Here is a 24391-nt window from a genome sequence, read left to right on the forward strand (position 1 = left end):
GTTAAGGAACATGCGACTTCGTGCTTTAAATTAAAGGCTGTTTAAAGGGGCCAACGAGAGATGACAGGCCATACGTTTTTAAAAAAATATAAGCGTGGATAGCTACAATTACAGTTATCATTTTAGGATTGGCATCTATTTGATTGATTTTATATTGAACAGGTGATGCATAGCTACCCACCTACATCCAGTGGTGACCTTATTACTAGGCAGTTTGAGCATGCATTGCAGAAAGTCAGGGAAGGAAGGTTAGGGTGGAGAAGGATGAGATATGAAGGGTTTAGAGCAGGGATGAGGAGGCGTTCGGGCGTACGCCAATGTTAAGGCCTACAGATTTCAACTCCGGTGACCTAGTGCTCGTCAGGTACAGCTGCTGAGGTTAAGTGCAGTATTCGTAAGGATCAAGGGCACTACAGCTCACGAAACTCAGACAGGTATCTGAGGCAAGGTTGCCATGCATGATGGATAGCCACAACAGCCGTCAGCTTTTCCATCCCTAATATATCCCATAGTTTATGTAGCCAGTCCAAATGTGTAGGATGTGAGAATAATCTGTTTAGCTGCTCCCAATGCTCGGGTGATTGCTCTGCCTCTATTGGACTGTAACGGATAGGTGAGTGGGTTAGGGAGACCCAAGAAAACATAGCTCGGAAAACTGGGAATAACGGTTGCAAACGTAACGTTTACCACATCCAAGACCCTTTCCCAGAAAGATTCCAGTTTGGGGCACTGCCATAAGAGAGGAGTAAGAGTACCCTGATGCCCACAGTGACACCAGCAATACAGTTATTTTAATCATGTTCATATGCTGTGGTTCTGAAAGTCAACAATACCATTGCATAAAGGGATTTCCTTATAAGCAGTAAAATTTATTAATCAATCAATCAATCAATCAATGAAAGTACTTGTAAAGCGCGCTACTTACCCGTGAGGGTCCCAAGGCGCTGAGGGGAGGGGGGGAGTTGCTGCTACAGCTCGAAGAGCCAGGTCTTGAGGAGTTTTCTGAAGGTGAGTAGGTCTTGGGTCTGCCATATGTGGGTAGGGAGGGTGTTCCAGGTCTTGGCGTCAAGGTAGGAAAAGGACCTGCCGCTGGAGGTCGTTCGTTGGATGCGGGGGACAGCGGCGAGGGCGAGGCTGGCGGAGCAGGGCTGGCAGGTGGGGGTGTGGAAGCGGAGTCTGCTGTTCAGGTAGGCTGGTCCGGCGTTGTGGAGTGCTTTGTGTGGGTGGGTTAGGAGCTTGAAGGTGATCCTCTTGTCGACGGGGAGCCAGTGTAGGTCTCTCAGGTGGGGGGTGATGTAGCTGCGGCGGGGGACGTTGACGATCAGTCAGGCAGAGGCGTTTTGGATGAGTTGTAGTCGTCGTAGGTGTTTGGCTGGAATTCCTGCGTAGAGTGTGTTTCCATAATCCAGTCTGCTGCGGACGACGGCCTGTGTCACCGTTCTTGTTTCGGTCGGGATCCACTTGTAGACCGTGCGGAGCATGCGGAGGGTGTTGTAGCAGGAGGAGGAGACGGCGTTGACCTGCTTAGACATGGAGAAGGAGGAGTCGAGAATGAATCCTACATTGCGTGCATGGTCAGTGGGTGTTGGTGCTGTAACCAGTGTGGTCGGCCACCAGGAGTTACTTATTTGGTCAGCAGATGACGGCAACTGATCGACTTCAAACAAAAAACAAGCACACAAAATGGACCACCAACCTACTTACTAATTAATGCATCACAGAAAAACGCCCAAAAAAAACTCAAAGCCATGTTTTGCCCCCACTACTATTATTTGTGCAAGAATAATCACAGCCCTGTCGTTATGATCAACAGACTAAACAGCAGCACAATATGTACAATTGTATTACAGATAAAAATTGTGACATCCTGGGACGAGCCTGTTTTGAAATAGATGAACACCTGTCTTAGGAGTGAATTATTTCTGAATTCCCAAGTGTAATTCACCGGCTTTTTCTACGAGTTATTAAGCCAGAGTCACAAATATTGTACATAGGGCACAAGCATGATCATAACCACAGTGAGGCAGAAACAATGGTTAGTACCAGCACCTCCAATCAACAGTCCATACCGACCTCCAAAACAGGCACCAGAATCTACAAAATAAAGGCTAGTGTACATCCTAGTCAATGAATGTACCTTCCCTACGTCTGTAACTGGTGTAAGAGTATCTTTGTTTGCTTTTCCTTCAAGTCATATCCGCACTTCCCTGTAGGTACTGAGACAATGAAGGCAAAGGGACAACTAAAAAAAGTCCACCTGTCAATAAGATGATTCAGAAAAGGGGGTGGTGATGAACAGAGTGCCTGAATTAAGCAGACCACTCTTACCCAGTCCAAAGATCAGGGCTTGATCCATCACCGTTTTTTAGCTCACTGCACCATCCCAGCTCAGAACTTGGCTGTATGCAAATTAGTCTGTTCCTGTCCCAGTGCATGATGGGAACAGGGCAAACCAAACTACCAAGCCAATTCTTATACTGGGAAGGAAACAAGCTACCGGGGACCGGTTTCTGGCATTTCAGCCTCGTCGGCCCGGCTTGCTTGAATCCTGATGGTGCAATGAGCAAGGGACTCACATCTGAGTATACCCTTCCACGCTTATGGTGGACAAAATGATTCAGAAAAGGGGGTGGTGATGAACAGAGTGCCTGAATTAAGCAGACCACTCTTACCCAGTCCAAAGATCAGGGCTTGATCCATCACCGTTTTTTAGCTCACTGCACCATCCCAGCTCAGAACTTGGCTATATGCAAATTAGTCTGTTCCTGTCCCAGTGCATGATGGGAACAGGGCAAACCAAACTACCAGGGACAGACTAATTTGCATATAGCCAGGTTCTGAGCTGGGATGGGGCAGTGAGCTAAATAACGGTGATGGATCAAGCCCTGATCTTTGGACTGGGTAAGAGTGGTCTGCTTAATTCAGACACTCTGTTCATCACCACCCCCTTTTCTGAATCATTTTGTCCACCATAAGCGTGGAAGGGTATACTCAGACATGAGTCCCTTGCTCACTGCTCCATCAGGATTCAAGCAAGCCGGGCCGACGACGCCTGAAATGGCAGAAACCGGTCCCCGGAAGCTTGTCTCCTTTCTGGTGAAGAATTGGCTTGGTAGTTTGGTCTGCCCTGTTCCCATGATGCACTGGGCCAGGGACAGACTAATTTGCATATAGCCAGGTTCTGAGCTGGGATGGGGCAGTGAGCTAAATAACGGTGATGGATCAAGCCCTGATCTTTGGACTGGGTAAGAGTGGTCTGCTTAATTCAGACACTCTGTTCATCACCACCCCCTTTTCTGAATCATTTTGTCCACCATAAGCGTGGAAGGGTATACTCAGACATGAGTCCCTTGCTCACTGCTCCATCAGGATTCAAGCAAGCCGGGCCGACGACGCCTGAAATGGCAGAAACCGGTCCCCGGAAGCTTGTCTCCTTTCTGGTGAAGAATTGGCTTGGTAGTTTGGTCTGCCCTGTTCCCATGATGCACTGGGCCAGGGACAGACTAATTTGCATATAGCCAGGTTCTGAGCTGGGATGGGGCAGTGAGCTAAATAACGGTGATGGATCAAGCCCTGATCTTTGGACTGGGTAAGAGTGGTCTGCTTAATTCAGACACTCTGTTCATCACCACCCCCTTTTCTGAATCATTTTGTCCACCATAAGCGTGGAAGGGTATACTCAGACATGAGTCCCTTGCTCACTGCTCCATCAGGATTCAAGCAAGCCGGGCCGACGACGCCTGAAATGGCAGAAACCGGTCCCCGGAAGCTTGTCTCCTTTCTGGTGAAGAATTGGCTTGGTAGTTTGGTCTGCCCTGTTCCCATGATGCACTGGGCCAGGGACAGACTCATTTGCATATAGCCAGGTTCTGAGCTGGGATGGGGCAGTGAGCTAAATAACGGTGATGGATCAAGCCCTGATCTTTGGACTGGGTAAGAGTGGTCTGCTTAATTCAGACACTCTGTTCATCACCACCCCCTTTTCTGAATCACCTGTCAATAAAGCACAGTCCAAATGTTTGATGTCATTGATGGAGTAAACAAAAATCATGGATGAGAAAGAAAACCAGCATACCAATGGAGGTGCAATAGTGAAAACTTTAAATTAACCAAGTTGCAAAATCTTGGACCTGGTAATGGCAGACATGTTTTCCAGCAAGTGAAGTTCAGTGCAAGACAAGTATAAGCTAACATGTGATCACGTCTTCTATGCACATGCGGCAGCTTGGTAGCTCCTAAACATTTTTTTTAATTTTTTTTACAGGAAGTGGGTAATTATCTAGACTGTGTTTATTTAAATTGGTCTTTATGAACATATATTATTGCTGGTAAATCCAAGCCCCGGAGAGCGGAGTTAAATCCATGCTTCACACGCTCAATGACTTTAGTTCATTCGGGAGACAACCTTTACAACGCAACTTTTACTACGCAGTGCCATTACGACGCAACTTTAACAACGCAAACCATTACAACGCATTGCGCTGGGGGGCGCTCTAGGATAGGGAATAGGTTTAATTTACTATCCAACACCTTCCCTACTATCCACGGGGACTGGAGTTGGAATAGTAAATTAAACTATTCACTATCCAGCACCCCAAAGCACTATGCTTTGTAATGGTATGCGTTGTAAAAGTTGCGTCGTAATGGCATGCGTTGTGAAAGCATGCGTTGTGATGTCATACATCCATCATTCAGTGCCTTCAGAGACATCTGTAGACAACCTAATCATCAACAGAACTTCTCTCTTTCTCTATGAATGACGGAATTTACTGTAGCCCATAGAGGCAAGATAATAATGGAAGCACATCTAATGAGCAACAATACTTATACATACTTTAATTTGTCTACATATCTGTTGTAAGCAGAAGCTGTATTCCCCTTGCTATATTCAACATCGTCTGACTCAGCCTGCCCTCTTACACTAGTATTCAGCAGAGAAGATACCACTTCTTAAACAACATCATGTTTGTGCAGTATGAAGGCTACATCACCACGTCCTGCTGTTCTTTTCATGTTGACCAAACCTGCACACATTACGTGTTAGGTGAAGTGCGCATTACTATGAAAGTGTGGTTCTCACTACCTGCTTCTTTGGCATTCTCCAATGTACTGGTGTAAAGTGTTCTTTGCACAATTAGGTTTGATATACACAAGTATGAGATTTATTTTTTCAACAATTATATTGTTCATTCCTTGTAGAACAATCACAGTAAAATTATATTGCATCATCAAAGAATATAATGAAGGGACAACGTTTGTAAAAGCACAACCAAGATAGGCAAACCATTTTTTGATGTTCTACAGTATGTCATGGTTTGCCATAGTTGCTCGTTACCACTCCCATAAACCTCTTGTCCTGGGTATTATTGTCTGACCCCTCTGCCCCTTGCTCAGAGCACGAGCTCTCTGTATGTGGTTCGTGCTTGCATGACAGGAGTCATTCCGCCGAGGATTGTGGCTGCCACATGTCTGCTGCCAACTTGTTACCACTCCATCACCAGCATAGCCACTCCTGTCCCAATGGGAGCACCTAAAAAGGTGTAACTGTATACCCTATCTGAGCGACACAATACAGAGGATTCCACTGTTTATAAAAAAGCAACACCCATGGCATGGCCAGGTGCTTGGCGTGCCTCCCTGGTGGTGAAAGTAAGCCTCAGCTTGAGATCTGCTATTCGCCTGTGTTCCAGCCTCTCTAGTGGTGACGATCTTCAAGCCGGAGGAGCAAGTTCATCTTCTGAGAGGTTTTCTGCTTGTGGTGCATCTTCAAACTTCTATTTTAGAGTCACTTCAAATAATTTTCTTGCATCCTTGGAACTTTTAATTCCCAGAACAGTCATCTGAGGCCATTCTTCTTTTGGAATACAAGTGGTGCTGTTAGACCGGTCGGCCTTAAGGTGGTCTTTCTCCAAACATTTTACCTTCTGTTCGTTTTTGGTGGCCTGAGCACTGCACAGTTTACTACTATTAACCAGAGCTTAAGTGCCATGTGCTCACTACTTAAAACATTGTAACTCTGGATTATGCCCAATTGACATATTTGATTTAATTTAAAGACGCTAGTAAAGTGGTACAACATGTACCCAGGGCCTGTAAAATAAATGCTACTAGTTAGCCTGCCCTACTGATTGTGCCACCCACTTAAGTAGCACTTTTACCAGGTCTCAGGGCTGCCACTGCAGAACATGTGTGTACAGTTTTTAACTGCAATTTCTACCTTGCAAGATAAACCGCTTGCCAGGCCCAAACCTTCCTTTTTCTAATGCATATAAGTCACCCTAAGGGTAGGCCCTGGACAGCCCAGAGGGCAGCGTGCAGCTTATTTAAAACGTTTGACACGGACTTTTACGTTTTACATGTCCTAGTAGTAAAACAATTTAAGATTTTGTTTTTTTACTACTGTGAGGACTACCTCACCTAGAGGGCAGCATTGGAGTTGCCTTAGTACAGATTATGAGTGTAATTTCCAAATGGGAACAGGCTATCTCTTCATTTTTAGTGCCTTTGGAATTGGGATGGAAAATCTTAACTTTTGGTGAAGTCTGATTTTATATTACAAGTTTGAAAATGCCACTTATAGAAAGTTGGTATTTTCCTGCCGTAGCCATTTAGTGCCTGTACCTGGGTCACATGACTGGGTGTAGCTGACAGTTGGTTTTGTGTATTCCCCCTTAGATGCCTACACACAATAGGGAGTTTAGTTGTGCCTGGATGGGCATTCACTGGCAGGATGGGAGGGAGGAGCTGGGAACAGCCCCACTTACACTGTAATAGGTTGAGCCCTACAGCCACACAAAGGACTACATACCCCCTGTAGTTAGTCTAGAGCCAAGGGAGGCAGGATGCCTGGGGACTTCAGAGGGAAACCTCTAGTAGCTTCTGGCCCACTTCAAAAGCACAACTGGGTATAAATATTGGACCTCAAATACCAACTCTCTGTACACTTCTGGACCTGTGGATAGTTTGCCAGGAAGAAAGTATGCTGTGCTGGCCTGCTACTTTTCAGCCTGGGTGAGAAGTTCTGGACCTGCATCACTTAAACCCTAAACCCCAGAGTGACTCTCAGTCCTAAATGGCTGGGCTTCGAATCTGAAGCCTCAGGGACACATCAGGCTTCCAGCAACCTTGCTCCTGCACCTGGACTGTGCCACCTGTGAGTCTGCCCTACCGGGTGGTGCCATCCCAGTACTGTACCATTAGAAGTGGGCTCAAGGTGCTTGGCAGCCTCTGTGGTTCTGTTGGAGCTGACGCATCTTCTCTGCTGCGTGGTGCAACCACAAGAAGAACCACAGCATTGTCGCTGCTGCATGGATTGGAACATCAGCAAATACCTGTATCGCATCGCAGCCCGTCGCCACTTCAGAACCGCCACTGCGTGATGCATTCTCGGCGCAGGCCCTCGCATCCCATATTGACGTGGCAAGCCCTTCACATGGCAAGCCCTCACTGATGCGATCTACGACGCAGACACAGCAGAGCCTTGCACCAAAGCTGCACCGCAACTCAGAACCAACGTATCGTTTTGGTTGCACAACGCATTTTTGCCGTGGATCGTCGCAATGCTCAGCAAACCAGGATTTTAGGAAATTTATTTAACAGGTTTCACTGGGTCCCTGTAGCTAGGCCGCGCTCTATCGCAGCTGACCTGAACTTGTGACTTTGTCCAGTCCAATGCAGCCAGAAATCCACTGTTGGCGCCATACGCTTTCTGGCGCTATTTTTACAACAAAAAAAAGTTACAATTGAATTGCTCTGGTTCGACTGATTGGATTTTGGTCATTTTGCTCAATTTGGTCTTGTTTTATTTATTAAACATCTCTCTACTAGCTTGCTGCCTGCTGCTCTCCTGCCTGTTTGAGAAGGACTTCACCTGCGTCACTTGAACCCAGAATCCTGAGTGAACACTAGGGCACTTCCAGTGGCTTAGCTAGACCTTTTGCCACTAGTGGCAGCCCCTGTATTTGCCGTCCCGCGGCAGCCGCATGTAGGAGGGATTGGGAGTGCTGGCGATTCCGGCGTTTGCCGCCCTGTATCAGCTACAGATAAGAAGAGCGGGAGGGTGCTGTTGATTCCTGCATATGCCACCCTGTGACGGCCGCAGGTAAGAGCCGGGGGGAGGACGCCCCCCTCTTTGTAACGCCACTGGGCACAACTGGCTGGCCTCCTGATCTGAAGCCTCAGCAACACCACAGGCTTCCAGCAACCTTGCACCCAGACACTGCCACCTGTGAGTCTGCCCTGCCAAATGATGCCATCCCAGTCCTGGACCCTAGGAAGTGAGTCTAAGGTGCTTGTCAGACTCTGTGGATGCAGCAGAAGTAACGCATCTCCTTTGCTGCACGGAGCTACCCCGAAGAGAACTGCGGCATAGCCACAGTCGCGTGGATCAGAACCACCGCAAGGACCTTCATGGCAATGCAGCCTGCTGTCACATCGGTACTGCGCTGTGTGACGCATACTCAGTGCAAGCCGTCACATCCCTCGTCGACAGCAGTCTCGATACTGGACTCCCTACCGTAGCGTTGCAGCTTCTCAGAAACAAGGAATGTGCAACACATCCCTGACTCTGGAATGCACATCGGAAACCCTCATCGACAGGATCTTCGACGCAGCATGACTTTTTGCCGCAGCATCGTCGCTTCTCGGAACTGACAAATTGCTTTGGTTGCGCAACACACAGTTGACGCAGATCCTTGCAACGCTTCTCAAACCAGGTTTGAAGGTACTTTGTTCAGTAGGCTTTACTGGGTCCCGGTAGCTGGCCCGCACTCTTTCGCAGTTGGCCTGAATTAGTGATTTTGTTCCAGTCTGGTGCAACCAGATTTCCAGAACTGACGTTTTACGCCTTTTGGCATTATTTTACTAAAATCGTTAACATAGGACATCTCGGTCTCTACTGAGTGTATGTTTGTCATTTTGGTCTTAATTAATTTAAGAAAAATTAAAAGTCTGTTGCGGGCTCCTTTTGTGGCGTGATTTTACTGCATTACTGTTTGAAGTGTTGCAAAAATACTTTACACATTGCTTCTCAATTAGGCCTGGCTGCTTTGTGCAAAGCTACCAGAGAGTTTAGCACAGGTTTGCTTGTGCGTTATCCGGACACGGATTGGGATTGTTGCTGGACTTGAGTCCCAACCCAGTTAACCAAAAAACCAATTTCTTACAGGGACAGAACAACATGCCTGCTGCATGATCAGCTTTACAGAACATCTGTGCCCTCTTCTGCAATCTAAATGTCTTTTCAGTGAGGATCCTGAAACCCCCACCCGACTCCCCATCTTCTCAAAGAAAAAGTACAGGTGTTATCACTGGCCAAAGGCTGTTGAGGAAGTACTTCAATCTCTTCCTTATTGAACAAAAATACATCTATCAACAATAATAGCTGAAAAGTTTATGAATGTGGGAGTGGTTAATAATTTCTGTAAATGTCATTTAAGTCAGCATCTTCAGAGGGACATGCATCAGCTGTCATGCTGGTGCTTGCTACTGGTACTGGGGACGTTCACGGGTATGGTCAATTGAGAAACTCTAGTACTGGCATTTCCATCATCTGCTGCAGCCACGACCGATTATTGAACTGGTTAGAAAAGCTTCTCAAAAGCCACAGGAGTGGAAATATTCTTGAGTTCATTTGGAGTAATACTGTCAGAGTCATGAACCACAGGCACACACCCTGCTTTGCCACAAAGAGAATATTTGAGTCTCAATCTATCAGATGAACATGAGAGCATTTTCTGGTCACACAATTTTTAACTTTGAAATATTTGTAGTTCGCATCTAATATATGGAGCAATTAATAACATATTACCCTAAGCAGTAAATCTATGCAAGGATATTTATGGCATTAAAAAGGAACACATGCACAGTGGCAATGCCATTTATAAACGGTAAAAAGCACAGTACACTGTCTTAGAATAGTATTCCCTGGTGAGATTTCTTTCAAAGCTTTGGCGGGGGTTTAAACTATACCCAGCTGATAAACCCATAATAAGGGCGAAACCAGTCCGGGGTTACTTATGTTCCGGTTCAGGGAGGACGTGGCTTTAAAGTTCAGGCGGGACTGTTCCCACTGCAGCAGAGTCAAGACTGATTTGCAGATAGGCAGGTCCAAACTGGGGTGGCATGGTGTGCAAAATAACCATGGTCTGAGATGCGGCTCGAGTAATTACCAGTGGCTGAGATTAATTCAAGCATTTCATTCTTCACTTTTTGTATGCTTTAGGGTGTTTAAGTAGCTCTTGCCCATTATGGTTTGTTGAACTTGTAAATTTGCTGTAAGGATATAAGGGATGTAAAATGCAAATTAAACTTTCAAAATTGATAGCACGGTTTCAACTTAACTTGTCATTCTACTCTAGGTTAATTTTAGACCTGTATACTTTTTCCCTGTGGGTGTCATCTCTGTTCTGAGCATTCGAAACTACAGGTTCAGAATGTGCAGTTACCTGTTCAAAAGGATGGAGTTTAGCAATATCCTAAAAATATTTTTTCCGAATTAATCCATATTGTTATATTAAAAGAATAATCTCCTTTATAAATTACCTGTGAATCTTTTTCGCTTAAATCGGCATCTCCTGCCAACGTGACTGAAGTGTTTTCGTGGTTTTCATTGGTGGGTGTGTAATATCCATTTCCATATTTCTCTATAGAGCCATATTCGAACAGTTCATTTTTCAACAGAGGCCTGGTTTCCTGTTTGTTGTTTATTAGAGGCGTTTCAGGGATGCTCCACAAATGAATTACAAGAGATCCCACAAACACCAGCGTTGTTATGAAGAACATGACCTGAAACTCAGACCCCATCAGAGATCCCAGAAAGGTTGGTTCCCAATCAATGGCACCAGTGGCATATCCTAGAGCTCCGCCAAGCCCTACAAAACAGAAATAGACATTTAAAACATGGCACACCATTTTTAAATATGTAACCAGTATTAAGATTACTAGAACAACAAGTCAAACATTTCCCACTAGACAGAATTAAATAATCCTTACATGGATGTTGGGACGGAAATGTTCCCTGCTTAGCGAGCGGGTTTGTATTCTTGACCTGAGTTTCGGGCTTCAAGTAAAAATTGTAACCTGTCTTCTATTTCGGGCTTGACAGCACAGCGATTTACCATGTGCTCAGAGGTCTAGGTCTGTCTGTGACAACGTGAGGGCCAGGACCTGTCTTGCAGCCTTGAGGGCTTCGGCAAGTCTGCCCTGAAGTAGGCAGCGGGCTTCTGTCCATGCACTGGATCTATCATATCAAGTGACCATTTTCCTGTGATCGAGTGCATGCCGTCCACTGATCCCACTCACATAAAGTTCTGCGATGATGTGAATCACAGAATTTCGTGGGGATATCCTATGGAGAGAGGGAGGGAGAGAAGGAGGTTGAGATGGAGAAATGGAGGGAGGAAGAAAGAGACACACAGTGAGGTCCATTTTGAATGCCCATGGATTAGCATGATACAAGTTGAAGCATGAAAACAGCTTCCCCCAGAAAATGGACGTGTATCGCCTGCAGTCCTGTGGCTGGAGGGTGGAGAACTAGACACTGAAGTGAATGTGAAGACAGGACTCCCTTTAGAAATCCAGGAGGGTCTCGTTAGACTTCTGAATAGTTTTTCCTAATTACTCCCATTTGGTAAAAGGGAGAGGGAAAAGGAGAGACTTTAATTTATATTGCACAAGGTGACGGCGTTTCTAGGCGGGCCTGCTCTTTTTTCTGTCTCTTATTGATGCTTTGGAGGGCTTGTTTTGGATACTTCTGTCTGGAGCTATCCCCACTGGTAGCTGCTCTGAGAGCCACCACGTTGCACAAAGGCTGTGTCTGGAAAGCAAACTAGAAATGACATTTGAAAAAGAGCAAACTCAAAATGATTCTGAAACCTCATTCAGTGGCTCTAAGTCCACAGACCAGAAGCCATTTATAAAAGTGTGATCCAACCCACCCCACATTGTCATGAAGAACTTGAAACTGGAACAAAGAAGAGAGTCTTCTGCAGAGCACTTGAAGGACTGGTAGGTGACCAGACTGAGTGTATACCTGACAACCAGTGTCCAGAGGTAAATGGAAATCACTTGAAATCTGCACTTTCATCTGGAGGAGCCGATGGTCTCCCCAAAAGCCTGCTGCCTGCTGAGAGACGGATAGGGTGTGCCTGGACTTCAGGAGGAAAGACTTGTCAAGAGATGAGCCCATAATATTCGCGGAGTAGGAAAAGCCAAACAGAGATAGTGAGCAACTACCAGACAGTGGGTTAGCAACAGTTGAGATCAGCCCGGAAGCTGAATCAGCCGAACTAGCATTTCTCAAGACCCAGTCTACAAAGATTGAATTCAACTGCTGAAGACATGAAGCTGCAGGAGAAATCCACTGGACAAAGACTGCCAATACCTCCACATCTCTAGTGATCCTGCCACCGAGGCACCAACAACTCCAAAGTCATCCCTGGAGCAAGGCTGCTGCACTCGTCTGATCCAGTCTGTTGGCGTACCTGTCACAAATCAAACTTCTGAAAGCAGGGAATTGCAGGGCTGCAGATGGTGTGCAAATGAGAGCCTGAAATGCAGGCAGAACCCTGCTGCACGAACTAAGACTTTTAAATGCGAACACTGCTCGGAAGGAAAAGCAAATTGAAGGTGCATATATGACTTGGGGTGACTGAACCTGTGCCTAGCCAATGGCGTGTGCTGTTAAGATGCCAGGGATCAGTAAAGAAGCAGGGGCCGTGTAGTGCTTAACTTGAACAGGATTTAAGGAACAACTAGAACAGACACTCTGCCTAAGAATTACTTTGTATAGTGCAATTAGTCACTAATATGTACATAACAGTCCTAGATGTGGTACCTTTCACATTAGAATCATAAAGACCTTGTGAATTAGGGGTATCATGTTTCTTTAATTTTTATTCAGCATAGTAAAAAAGACATATCAAACAAAATGAGTTCACACATAAAAAAACTACACACATCCTGAGCTGCACACGTACACTCTTTCAAACAAACAAGCAGACACTGACTCATACATACTCAAACATCCCATCACAATATTAATACATAAACATGTGCAAATACAGTCTTGTGGTACAAACACAAAGTTAACATCAACATAAGAGCATCAGACAAAGTATGCTGATACATAACATCCAAAGTTGGTTAATTGTCATATTACAGCACTAGTACAATCCATATTGAGATTGGTTCTTGAAGGAAACAATTGCCAACAAAGGGAGTACAGTTACTCCAGCGCCGAAGCGCGTTACGGTGTTAGACCCTAATTCGGGTCACATCTTCTTCAGGGCAACAAGGTCATGTGCAAGCAGAGGAGGAAGGCCCACAAAGACAAATGTACAATATAAACATGGACATATTTAGATCGAAGAAAGATAAGGTGCAAATTTTAATACATCCCTATATATTCTCAAAGGGTAACAGAAGGGTACCCATCAGGCGGACTGAAACACAAGGATATCTGAATACTATACTTAAAACCCGGGGGAGTAGCACACTGAGTAGGAAATAGAAGAAAATAATTGAAAAAAGTGCACCAACTAGAGATAAGCTCAATTTAAGGATGCCAGCGAGACCACTGCCGAGTTTAAGAAAAAGGTGTTCACCGAAGAAAAGGCACCGCTGTGACTGATAGCTGTGTGTATCACAAGAATATTCCAAAAGTGAGCGTGACAATCAGAGGAGACCCAATAGTAATAGATGTGCCAGAAAATTGAAACCAAGAAAGAGAGAAAGAATTAGCCAGCGTGGTAAAGAATGGCTAAGTAGACGCTAAGGTATACTATACCTAGGTTATAATGCCAGGACGGCAGTCAGCCTCATGGAGAGACATATGATACATAAAATATATGAACACAGGCTTCAAGTGTGCAGTCAACACGGTGAATATAATCTAAAAGGATACATAACAGATAAGAAAACAAAATATAGATTAAAAGAATAGATAATCATAACATACAGACTGTTAAGATATCCCAAGATGAAGTGAGAAAACAAAAATAGAAGATCACAGCCTACCCAGAAAATTGAGGCCCTAAACGTAACTTCAAGATGCCAGAACCTGCCCCTACTGTATTCCCTACCATGTACTCCATTCTCCCAACTAGACAGTGTAGTAACATTATCTGATTAAAGTACTTTCACTGATCCGGACAACTATTGGTTGTCGAGTTCGGAGTTCTTGACCCCCCCACACCCCTGACATTATCTCACTGAAAACCCTGTAACTGCTTGCTTTGAGAGTCAAGTGCTTAAAGGGTTGCCCAATTTTCAGAGCCACATAGTACAACTGATTCTAGGCCACCAGTGGCATAAACCTCAACCTGCATGGCTGGGGCTCTGTAGCCCCTGCCGGCCCTCTGCCCCCTCCACCCATGAATGCTGTCTAGCAATGGAAAATCTCCATTACAGTGCCCAATCATGAGCAGAAACATTTGCAAAATAGTAGATCATTCGAGCAAAAACTAATTTTGGTAAGCTGGATTTTAGATGATTCAGACTGAAAAGAGGATATCCCTATAAATGTGATATTAAGTTGCACCAACTAGTGTAGAATAATAGTTTACCTAGAAGTAATACTGAAAGGTACATTTAGTGAACTAGATTGAGAACGTGAGAAAAAATCCCTCATCCTTGATATAAGCTACAACGAGAAACTGTTTTACAGCGGAAGACTGCCTAAACTCTTATGGCAGTTGTTATAGTCACTAAAAAGGCAACCTTCCTAGCAAGCAATCGTATATCCATCTTCTTCAAAGGCTTGAACGATGGTGCTATTAGTTTCTGGCGAACTAGGTTACAATTCCATGAGGAAGAATCTTTCTTCAGATGCTCTGTGAAACTACTGGAACCTTGAAAAACAATGCATTGAAATCTACAGATCCAGGTGCTGGATGTGCAAATTCCATGAGAAAAATTATTTTAAAATGTTTAAACTCGGAGATGACGGAGTCCACCCCATAAGGGCATGGGGATTAGGTTATGCTCACCATGCCCATCTTACGTGTCCATATATTTCTTCAAGGCTTGAAGACTGAGACCCCAAGTCTGAGTTCAGTAATGTCTGCTACAACATTTTCTTTCAGTGTTATGGCAGGCAAACGGAACCTTTTTGTTCCACCGATCCTTCATTGGCTCGATGGATCCCACACAGCGGCAGGAGAAAAAGCTCTCAGCCAAATCTTGGGTCAACGGGTATCGGTAGATCTTTAACTGGTGAAATATACTCCATCTATTTCTAAAATGTAATGCCTTCATGCCCAACCCAAGCCCCTCTTTTAAAGGTAGTTTCCAGAAAATTATTAAAACGGTTTACACGAAATTAAAGCACATTTCTTGAGAACGTCTTAACTTCTAGGATAATTTGGTGTAATTCAATTCAGAAGTTTTTTTCTATATTGAAGAGCAAACTTCCTATGGGAATTAAAATAGCAATTGATACTTTTAAGACCCCATTTTTCTTGTCTCCCACTAAACGGATCTGCAAGAAACTTGCCATGAGGACTCAAAGTGGATGAACATATTAAGAAAGCAAAAAATGGAATAGATAGATATATTATGGAGTCTTCATACATCTAAACCTCTCATTCCTTCATGGAAAACAACCCACAACTCTGTAACTTATATTTGTTTAACAAAGTGTTCCAAGTAGCTCACAGTTTGTTTTCTTTCACAATGACTTGAGTTCTAAATACTTCTCCTAATTTGAAAACGGTCCTCCACCAATAAATCATAAATGCTGATCTCTTCAAAGAGAACCATGAATTTGAATACCTGAACTGCAGCAAAACTGTAGCACAACTGCATAGCACGGACGACATGGAACACAGATGCTACAAGATGGCAGCCAATATGAGAATTTAAAGATTCCTAGAAAATGCAGTTCCCTTACAGAGGTCTGTGGAGTAATACATTCTCTACAAATGCGGAGCCTTTCCCCAGGCAGTGTTATCATTCAATGACTAGTGGCAGCCTTTCTATCCTTCAAATGAACTTGGCATGAGCAGCTTTTATAACACCCCTGCACCTGTCGAACCTTGACATTATGACAGGCCTCTTCTGTAGACTTCAGCATTACCCAAAATGGAGCTGCGATGTAATTCAAACTTAGTTTGGGGAGATCTAACAAACAGGCAATTATAGAACACATAGCGGAGAACACTATGGCATCGCAGCTTAACAAGTACAGAGAAAAAGTCTCAAACTAAAAGCTACACACTCAGTAAACTTGACACAGGCTTCCAAGTGTTGCTGTACATAAAGCTAATTTATTAGTTAAATACCAATTTAATAGAATAACACACACTATCTTCAGAAGCAGCAGGATTCAGTGGTGCTTCCAGCTGGGACAGCAGATTTCCCATTCCGCTTCTGGCTCCAGTTCACATCGTGCTCAACATGTAAATAAAGGGACGGAGAACACAAAAACCCTGTGAGTGTTCCTTGAATATCACTGTTTGATTGGTTCAGCACTTAATCCTCAGCCTATAATCATTGAAGAATATCTGTACATCTCTCTGCCACATTTTCAAATAACCAGGTTTCCTGTGTATGTTTAATTACACAGGTTGGGTGCTGTTGCTCATTACCATGGACTCCCAAGCTATCAATGAATGCCCATGTGGATAAGTAAGCAACATCAAGAATTATTACTATGAAAACTCAGCAATGTATCTTTCCCAAACTATGATTTCTACACAAGGTGAAAGCCCGATAACTCTACCGTACTGTCTAAACTTGATTACGCCAATGGCTTTAACCATGGATCACCTTTATCAACTATGAAAATACTACAATGAATTCAGAACTCTGTTGCCAGACTACCTCTACACGTAACTCCACAATCCCATATCTTCCCTGCCTTAAGAGCCCTACCTTGGTTACCCGTTGCTAGAAGGTTCATCTTCAATCTGCTTTGTATCACCCACGAAGCAATACATGGAACAGGACCACTTGTCATCAGGAATAAAATCACCAAATACATACAACAAACGAACCTCTGCTCCAAATTGGCACCCTGTCTCAAAACCAAGCACCTAAGAAAAAACTATGGGTGGCACATTTTTTCTCTGTTCAAGCAGCCCCACTATGGAATTCATCACCCCCAAGAATAAGATCCACGGATAACCATTTTATCTTCATAAGACTACTGGAGAGTTGTCTCTTTCCTAGATGACCACCATTCTCAAAACAGAAATATACAGCATATGCTTGAAGTATACGTATAATTTGATTATATGTATGTATTTAGATAAGTTCATTTATTTGTTCAAATGTATATACTACTTATGATTTAAAATAAACAGATATTCTAATAGTTCTGCTGAACAAATATATATATATATATTACTTTTGGTTTAAAAAAATCCATCATTTTATGCCTAACATGTATATGGATGACTGCATAGTTTACATATGAATCATTTTATTTATCACGACTCATCTGACACTACCACCACAATCAGCATACTAACTAGAGACCTTCCGAAACCTGAACAATATACGCATATAGGAGACACAATCGGAACAGGAGACACGTCGTCTGGGAATGATACAGGGAGAACAGAATCGTCCACACGACATGCAAATAACAACACAGAGTGTAATCAGAGGGAAAAATCGACCTCAGACACCATACTAACCAGAGACCCTCAGGAACTACAACAGTCACCGCAACTAGGAGACACAATCGAAACAGGAGGACAGACGTTTCGGAATGATACAGAGAGAACAGAAATGTTCACACGTCATGCGAATATCGTTACAGAACCTCTTCAGAGGGAAGAATCGACGCCTCCCCCCAATGACGGATCATCTCCAACTAACAGAATACCCAATGAAAACCTAGGAATAACTGATATAGAAAAGGCTACCCCTTTCAAGCCCCAAAGTACATCAACACAAAGGTCATCTAGACCCACTCGAACTGCATATCCTACAAACATGATACTAGGAACACAAAGCATAGATAGCGCATCCAACATGGCAAATAATGGTGGAATAGACAACCGATCTAATAGCAAAAAGATAAAGACCCCGATGAAGGGTTCAGAACGAAAACACGGGAACAAAAAACATGAATCTCGAAATAAGCAGATGAGCAATCCTAATACGTCACCCCAGACCCTAATAAAAATCAAAGCGCTCCAAACACAATTGGGCAACATGTCGCATGACTTACGTAGCACCCTTCAAGCGTTAGAAAAACTACTTGATATTATGGAAAACACTCACACCAAAGTCGAGCACATCCGAGAACTAATATATAAATCTCAAAGAAAGAGCAATAAGATGGCGATGCCATTATCAAATGGACAAAATCGACCCGATAGGAATCAGAAATATTTAACGGAAGAAGAATCCCTATCCTTACTCCGGGAATATGAGCCTACTGACCGCAGTCGAGGGGAAGTAATTGAAACTGTCCTCATAGATGCCAACAGAATATCCAGACTGAATGAGAGGAAACCCAACCTTAACAACATACAACAAGCCCAGCTAATCACCGACTCGCAAAATCTGAACCCAAGTAGAACTGGGAAAACACTAAAATGCCTACTGCTCAACTGTCAGTCGGCAGCTAAACATGCTTCTGACATAGCCGATCTCATCATTAACCAGGAAATAGACATAACAATCCTTACTGAAACATGGCTATCAGAATCCTCGTCCACAGTCATGGATCTACTGGTGCCCCCTCATTATAATATGGTGAGACTTGATAGGCTAAATAAGACAGGGAGTGGTATAGCCTGCATTCACCGAGAGGATTTAGAAGTTGGCCAAATACAATCGACCCACTAGAATCATGCGAATACCTAGGTCTCAATATAAGATCGGCTAACAATCAAAGATGCAACCTGCATGCCCGTTATCATCCATCAGGTGATAATATGACCTTCATAGACCAGCTAATGGAGATCATCACGGCTAACTCTAACACTGACCCAAATAACATATTTCTAGGGGATTTTAATCTACACTGGAAAGACAATAACGACAAAGAAACCAACGCTCTTAAAGACTTTTTATCTGAACTAAACCTCTCCCAAGTATGCACACAACCAACATACTTGAAAGGAGCTACGTTGGACTGGATAATTTCCCAAAAAGATAATACCTCAGTCCTCTCAATAGAGCCGTGCGATCACCATGCCGTAACCTTCCTGATACCCACATGGAAGAAGATAAAGATCACACAACCTATTAAAGTCAAAAGATTGATGCGAGATACCAGAGACTTGAATATGGTACTACTAATTGAAGGCTGCGAGAAAGACCTAAATCTACCTTACAACTTGCAGAATGTGAATAATCGAACGAACCACTACACTACTTCAGTAACGAAAATAGTCAACGCCACCATACCACTAAAACTGAAAAGAGTTACAGAGAAGGTTAAAAACCCATGGTTCAATTGGACATTGAATGAAGACAGGCGGAAACTGAGACTTGCGGAAAGAAAATGGAGACAACACCCATCATCCCCTGAACTGAAATCCCTCAGAACAATCAGAAACGAATACAACAAAAAGATCCTCAACTCCAAAAAGGAATTTATTAGATCAGAACTGGATAATGCCAAAGACAGACCACGGAAACTATTTGAGATCATAAAACAACAATCAAATAAGCTGGCCAAATCTGCCCAAGAAGTCACAAAAACGCAACTAAGTTGCGGAGAATTCTCAACCTTTTTCACCGACAAAGTCAACACGCTGGAAAGAGAACTCAGGAATGCAGCAGACAACCTTGACTACCCAGGGCTCGAAAATTCCACTCGACCGCTCGCTTAGTCGAGCTAAATTTAACTAGGTCGAGCTGTTTTTAGGTCCTACTGGCCCTTTCTGGCCAGCAGTAAAGCAAACCAACTTTTGCCCTCTGTCTGTGAAAACGGAGCAAATGTGACAAGATAACAAGATTTAAAGGCAATTTTATTGCTCACAAAGTTAATGAGCAATAAAGATGCCTTTAAATCTTAGTATATTGTCACTTTTGCTCCGCTTTCAGAGACGGAGGTCAAGTAGGTTGCAGTTAGGTCGAGGACATTTTTTAAGGTACTAGTCCTGCAGGACTCGTACTATTTTTGGGATTTTTTGAGCCCTGCTACCATACACCATCATTGAACAATACCACATCGAAAAGTGTGGATAATTTGAAAAAAAAAAACAAGGTACACTGGGACACCTTCAAACTATTGGACCGGAATAACATTGCCAAAATACTATCAGACATCAAACCTAAAAATCACTATAACGACCCACTACCATCAAAATGCCTGAAAGAAATCAGCCATATCGTGATTCTAATATGGACAGAAATTATAAACGCCTCTCTATCTCAGGGGAGCCTTCCAGAATGCCTAAAAACAGGTCAAGTAGTCCCGATCATCAAAAAACCCACAGTGGACACAGCAGATCCAAATAACTACCGCCCAGTAACCAACACCCCTCTTCTAGCCAAACTAATAGAGAAATGTGTGCAAAATCAACTGAGCCAACACATCGACAATTTCTCACTATTGGATGACTGCCAATCGGGATTCAGAATAGGACACAGCACGGAAACGGCGATCTTACACATTGACGATGATGCACTTCAGGCACTAGATCACAATCGAACTTGTCTGCTTATCCTCCTTGACCTGTCAACTGCTTTTGACACGGTAAATCATTAAAAATTACAGAACAGGCTCCATGACAGGATGGGAATATCTGGTAATGTGCTGAAATGGTTTGAATCCTTCCTACAGAATAGAACACAAAGATTCCTGGTCAACCAATCACTCTCAACTTCATGCCCTAACGCAATTGGCGTCCCACAAGGATCTACATTATCTCCATCACTGTTTAACCTGTATATCGAACCCCTTACAGAAATTCTCCGAACTTCCAAAATATCTTACCACATGTACGCGGATGACACGCAGATATACATCAAGATCGCGTCCCTGGAAGACATCAAATTAATGAATGAGGCCCTAAAAAGGACACTAAAATGGTTAACTATCGATCATCTGAAGCTAAACACACATAAAACAGAATTCTTACTAATCTCACCACAAAAGAATCACTCAGAAGTGAAGGAATGGTCCAAAATGATCACGGCATTAAACTGCACCCCCACTCTAGTTGACTCAGCGAAATCACTAGGAATCACACTGGACGAGAACCTAGACAAGCACACATCAAATTAATGGCAAAAAGCGCCCGTTTTCACCTGAACTACTTAAGAAAAATTAAACCATTTTTATCTGAAGCGGATCTAAAACTAGCAGTGCAATCATTGGTTATTTCGAGGATTGAATATGGATGTACAACGTTAGCAGGTCAACCAAAAATGTCCACTGCACCATTAAAAGCATGCCTCAATGCAGCGGCAAGACTTATTACAGGAACGAGGAAATTCGACCATATCTCCCCACACCTGAAAGCATTAAACTGGCTACCTTACAAAGCCAGAATACAGCTAAAAATGGCATGTATTACCCACAAAGCGCTACATTACAATACACCCAGATTTGGTGATTTGTATAGAGCGCGGCTGCCCCAGCCAAGGGGCGTCCCGGCGCTGCGAGCAAACAAAATGCAGAGAGTTAGAGGCGGAGAGAAGAGAAAGAATTATTGAAAAAGATGAGTTTTGACGGCCTTTCTGAAGGCTAAAAGGTCCTGTATACCACGGATAGCTTCAGGCAGACTATTCCATAGCTTGGCAGCCAGAAAGCTGAAGGAACGGCCGCCTACTCTGGCCAGTCTGGTGCGGGGTATGATCGCAAGATGTTGTCCCTCTGAGCGGAGCGATCTCCTAGGAATGTACTCTGACAGGAGGGGGCGCAGCATTGGGGGAGAAGCGGTTTTAAGGATTTTGAAGGCTAAACACAATGCCTTAAACTGGATCCTTTTGCCCACTGGGAGCCAGTGCAGTTTTTTCAAGGCTCCGGATACCGAGGAATGGCGAGGGAGACCTACCAGAGCCCTGGCTGCCGCATTCTGGACTCTCTGCAGTCTGGTTGTTTCAGCCAGGTTTGCCCCCAGTAAGAGAGAGCTGGCATAGTCCAGTCTAGAAAGGATGGTCGCCTGGACAATTAGCTGGCGAGTGCGGCAGTCAAAGAACTTCAAAATAGGTCTGATGTTACGTAAGATGCCAAAGCACGTGGCAGCCACTTTTTTAGTGTGGTGAGTGAACTTTAAAGCAGAGTCCACCCAGACTCCCAGATTTTTGACACATTCCTTAGGCTTGGGAGGTTGGCCTAAAACATCAGGCCACCAGTTGTCTCCCCAGGACGAGATGTTTTTCCCCAGGAGCAGTATCTCTGTTTTCCCGGCGTTTTGTTGGAGGAAATTCGCCGTCATCCAGTTGGTGATGTCAGTGAGTGTCTGTTTGAAGTGGTGAGCCTCCAGACCACTGTTGTCATTAAGAGCCACCACCAACTGGGTATCATCTGCATAGGATACCAATGCTAGTCCGTTTCTTCTAGCCACCTCCGCCAGAGGGTGGACATAAACATTGAACAGGGTAGGGCTCAGGGAAGAACCCTGCGGCACTCCCTGTCCAATGTTATGCTCCTTAGAGATGTATGGGGGGGTAGAGACTCTGAAAGACCTGTTAGAAAGGAAGTCTCTAAACCATCCCAAGGCTGTCCCTGTGACTCCAATTTCCTCCAGTCTCGTCAAGAGGACCTCGTGTGACACCGTATCGAAGGCAGCACTGAGGTCCAACAGGACCAGTGCTGCCGTTCCGCCGGTGTCAAGAATGGTACGGAGGTCCTCTGAAACACTGAGCAAGGCTGTCTCGGTGCTGTGACCAGCTCTAAACCCGTGTTGGGAGTCATCCAGAATGTTGTTGGTAAGAAGGAAATCGGACAGAATGTTGTTGACATGTGCCTCGATGATTTTGGCAGGCCAGCGAAGCAGAGAGATGGGCCTGAAATTCTCAGGAAGCGAAGGATCTAAGGTGGGGTTTTTTAAGATGGGGGAAACCCAAGCCTGCTTCCATTTGGAAGGAACTCTGGCGGTGGAAAGAGACAGGTTGATGATGTCTCGGATGTGTTCTGTGATAAGTTCGTGAGCTACACAGAAAGTATCCGGTTTTAGGGGATCTGCCGGGGATCCAGATTTAATTTTCTTACCAATTATTTGGAAACTCTCTCGCTCAAGTGTAGGAAAAGAGGAGAGAGAGGGCCTGGTAGGGTCAAAAATGGCCGATGGCTGCGGGCATTTTGGAAAAGTGTCATAGATTTTCTTGATCTTATTGATGAAGAAATTAGCCAGGTTATTGCAAAAGTCAGAAGAGGTGGTAATAGTGTTGACAGTTTTTTTTGAAGTGAGGTCTTTCAGAATTTTAAATACAGATTTCGAAGTGTTGGAGCTATTGCTGATTTCATTGGCATAATATGCCGCTCTTGTTCTGGAAACCTTACGGTGGTAAGTTTTTTGGAGCAGGACATAGTCCTGTTTGAGGTTGGCATCATAGTTTTTCCTCCAACCCCTCTCCGCCTTTTTGCATTCCTTTTTTAGAGTTGCTAATTCAGAGTTATACCAGGGACTAGCTGTGTGGATGCGGGTCTTGGTCCATCTGGCAGGGATCAGGGTGTCGAGTGCCTGGGTAATCCAGAGGCAGAGCTGGTCATACCCTACGTCCGGGTCTTCACTTGAGGGTGGGGGGTTTAATACCAGGAGGTTGTGTAAGTCTTCAAGGCGGAGTTTTCTCCAAGGCTGTTTCTGAACTAATGGAGTAGGCACCGCTGCCGGGCTCGAATTGCAAGAGATAGACAGTGTTACTAGATGGTGGTCTATCCAGGTCATGGGTATAGGCAGGCCTGCGGATCCACTTGTGATGTTGGAGAGGATGGGATCGAGAAGGTGTCCCGCTCTATGGGTGGGGCCAATTACAAGTTGGTTAAGTTGGAAGGCCGCGAGATCCGCAAGAAAAGTGGCAACTTTAGGCTCGGTGTCTCTATCAAGATGTAAATTGAGATCACCTATGATCGTAAAGTTAGCCGTTTTGATAATGTTAGTGCCCAAATACTGTAGGAGTGAATTCGTGAAGGGGGCGTCTGCACCAGGGGGTCTGTAGATCAAAAGGCCAGTAGCGCAGAACTGTGAGTTGGCTTTGATCGAAAAGCGAGCGCTTTCGCTGCCCTTAATATCCACTTTGATTAATTGGCAGTCAAAATGAGATTTAATTATGAGCGCTAACCCCCCCCCTCTCGTGCTCCTGTTCACCGTATGTATGGTATAACCTGCAGGAGTCGCTAGGTTGCAGACCGAGTCCATATCGTCAAGGAGCCACGTCTCGGTCATGAACTGGGCATCAAGGGAGAGATCAGTTAAGAGGTCATAGATTTCTGAGTGGTGTTTCTGCATAGATCTAACATTTAGGTGACCTAGCCTGA

General features: G+C 44.3%; 1 protein-coding gene across 1 annotated transcript in view; it reads right to left on the reverse strand.

The window, feature by feature from the left end:
• Nucleotides 1–24391, reverse strand: part of SLC45A2 (solute carrier family 45 member 2) — a 431739-nt gene that overhangs the window by 309709 nt on the left and 97639 nt on the right. Inside the window, exon 3 of the mRNA XM_078677280.1 lies at nucleotides 10543–10871. Coding sequence (XP_078533406.1) covers nucleotides 10543–10871 — 329 coding nt within the window. The remainder of the gene's footprint in view (nucleotides 1–10542; nucleotides 10872–24391) is intronic.

The sequence above is a fragment of the Lissotriton helveticus genome, chromosome 2_1, assembly GCF_964261635.1.
Source record: "Lissotriton helveticus chromosome 2_1, aLisHel1.1, whole genome shotgun sequence".
Classification (NCBI taxonomy): Eukaryota; Metazoa; Chordata; class Amphibia; order Caudata; family Salamandridae; genus Lissotriton; species Lissotriton helveticus.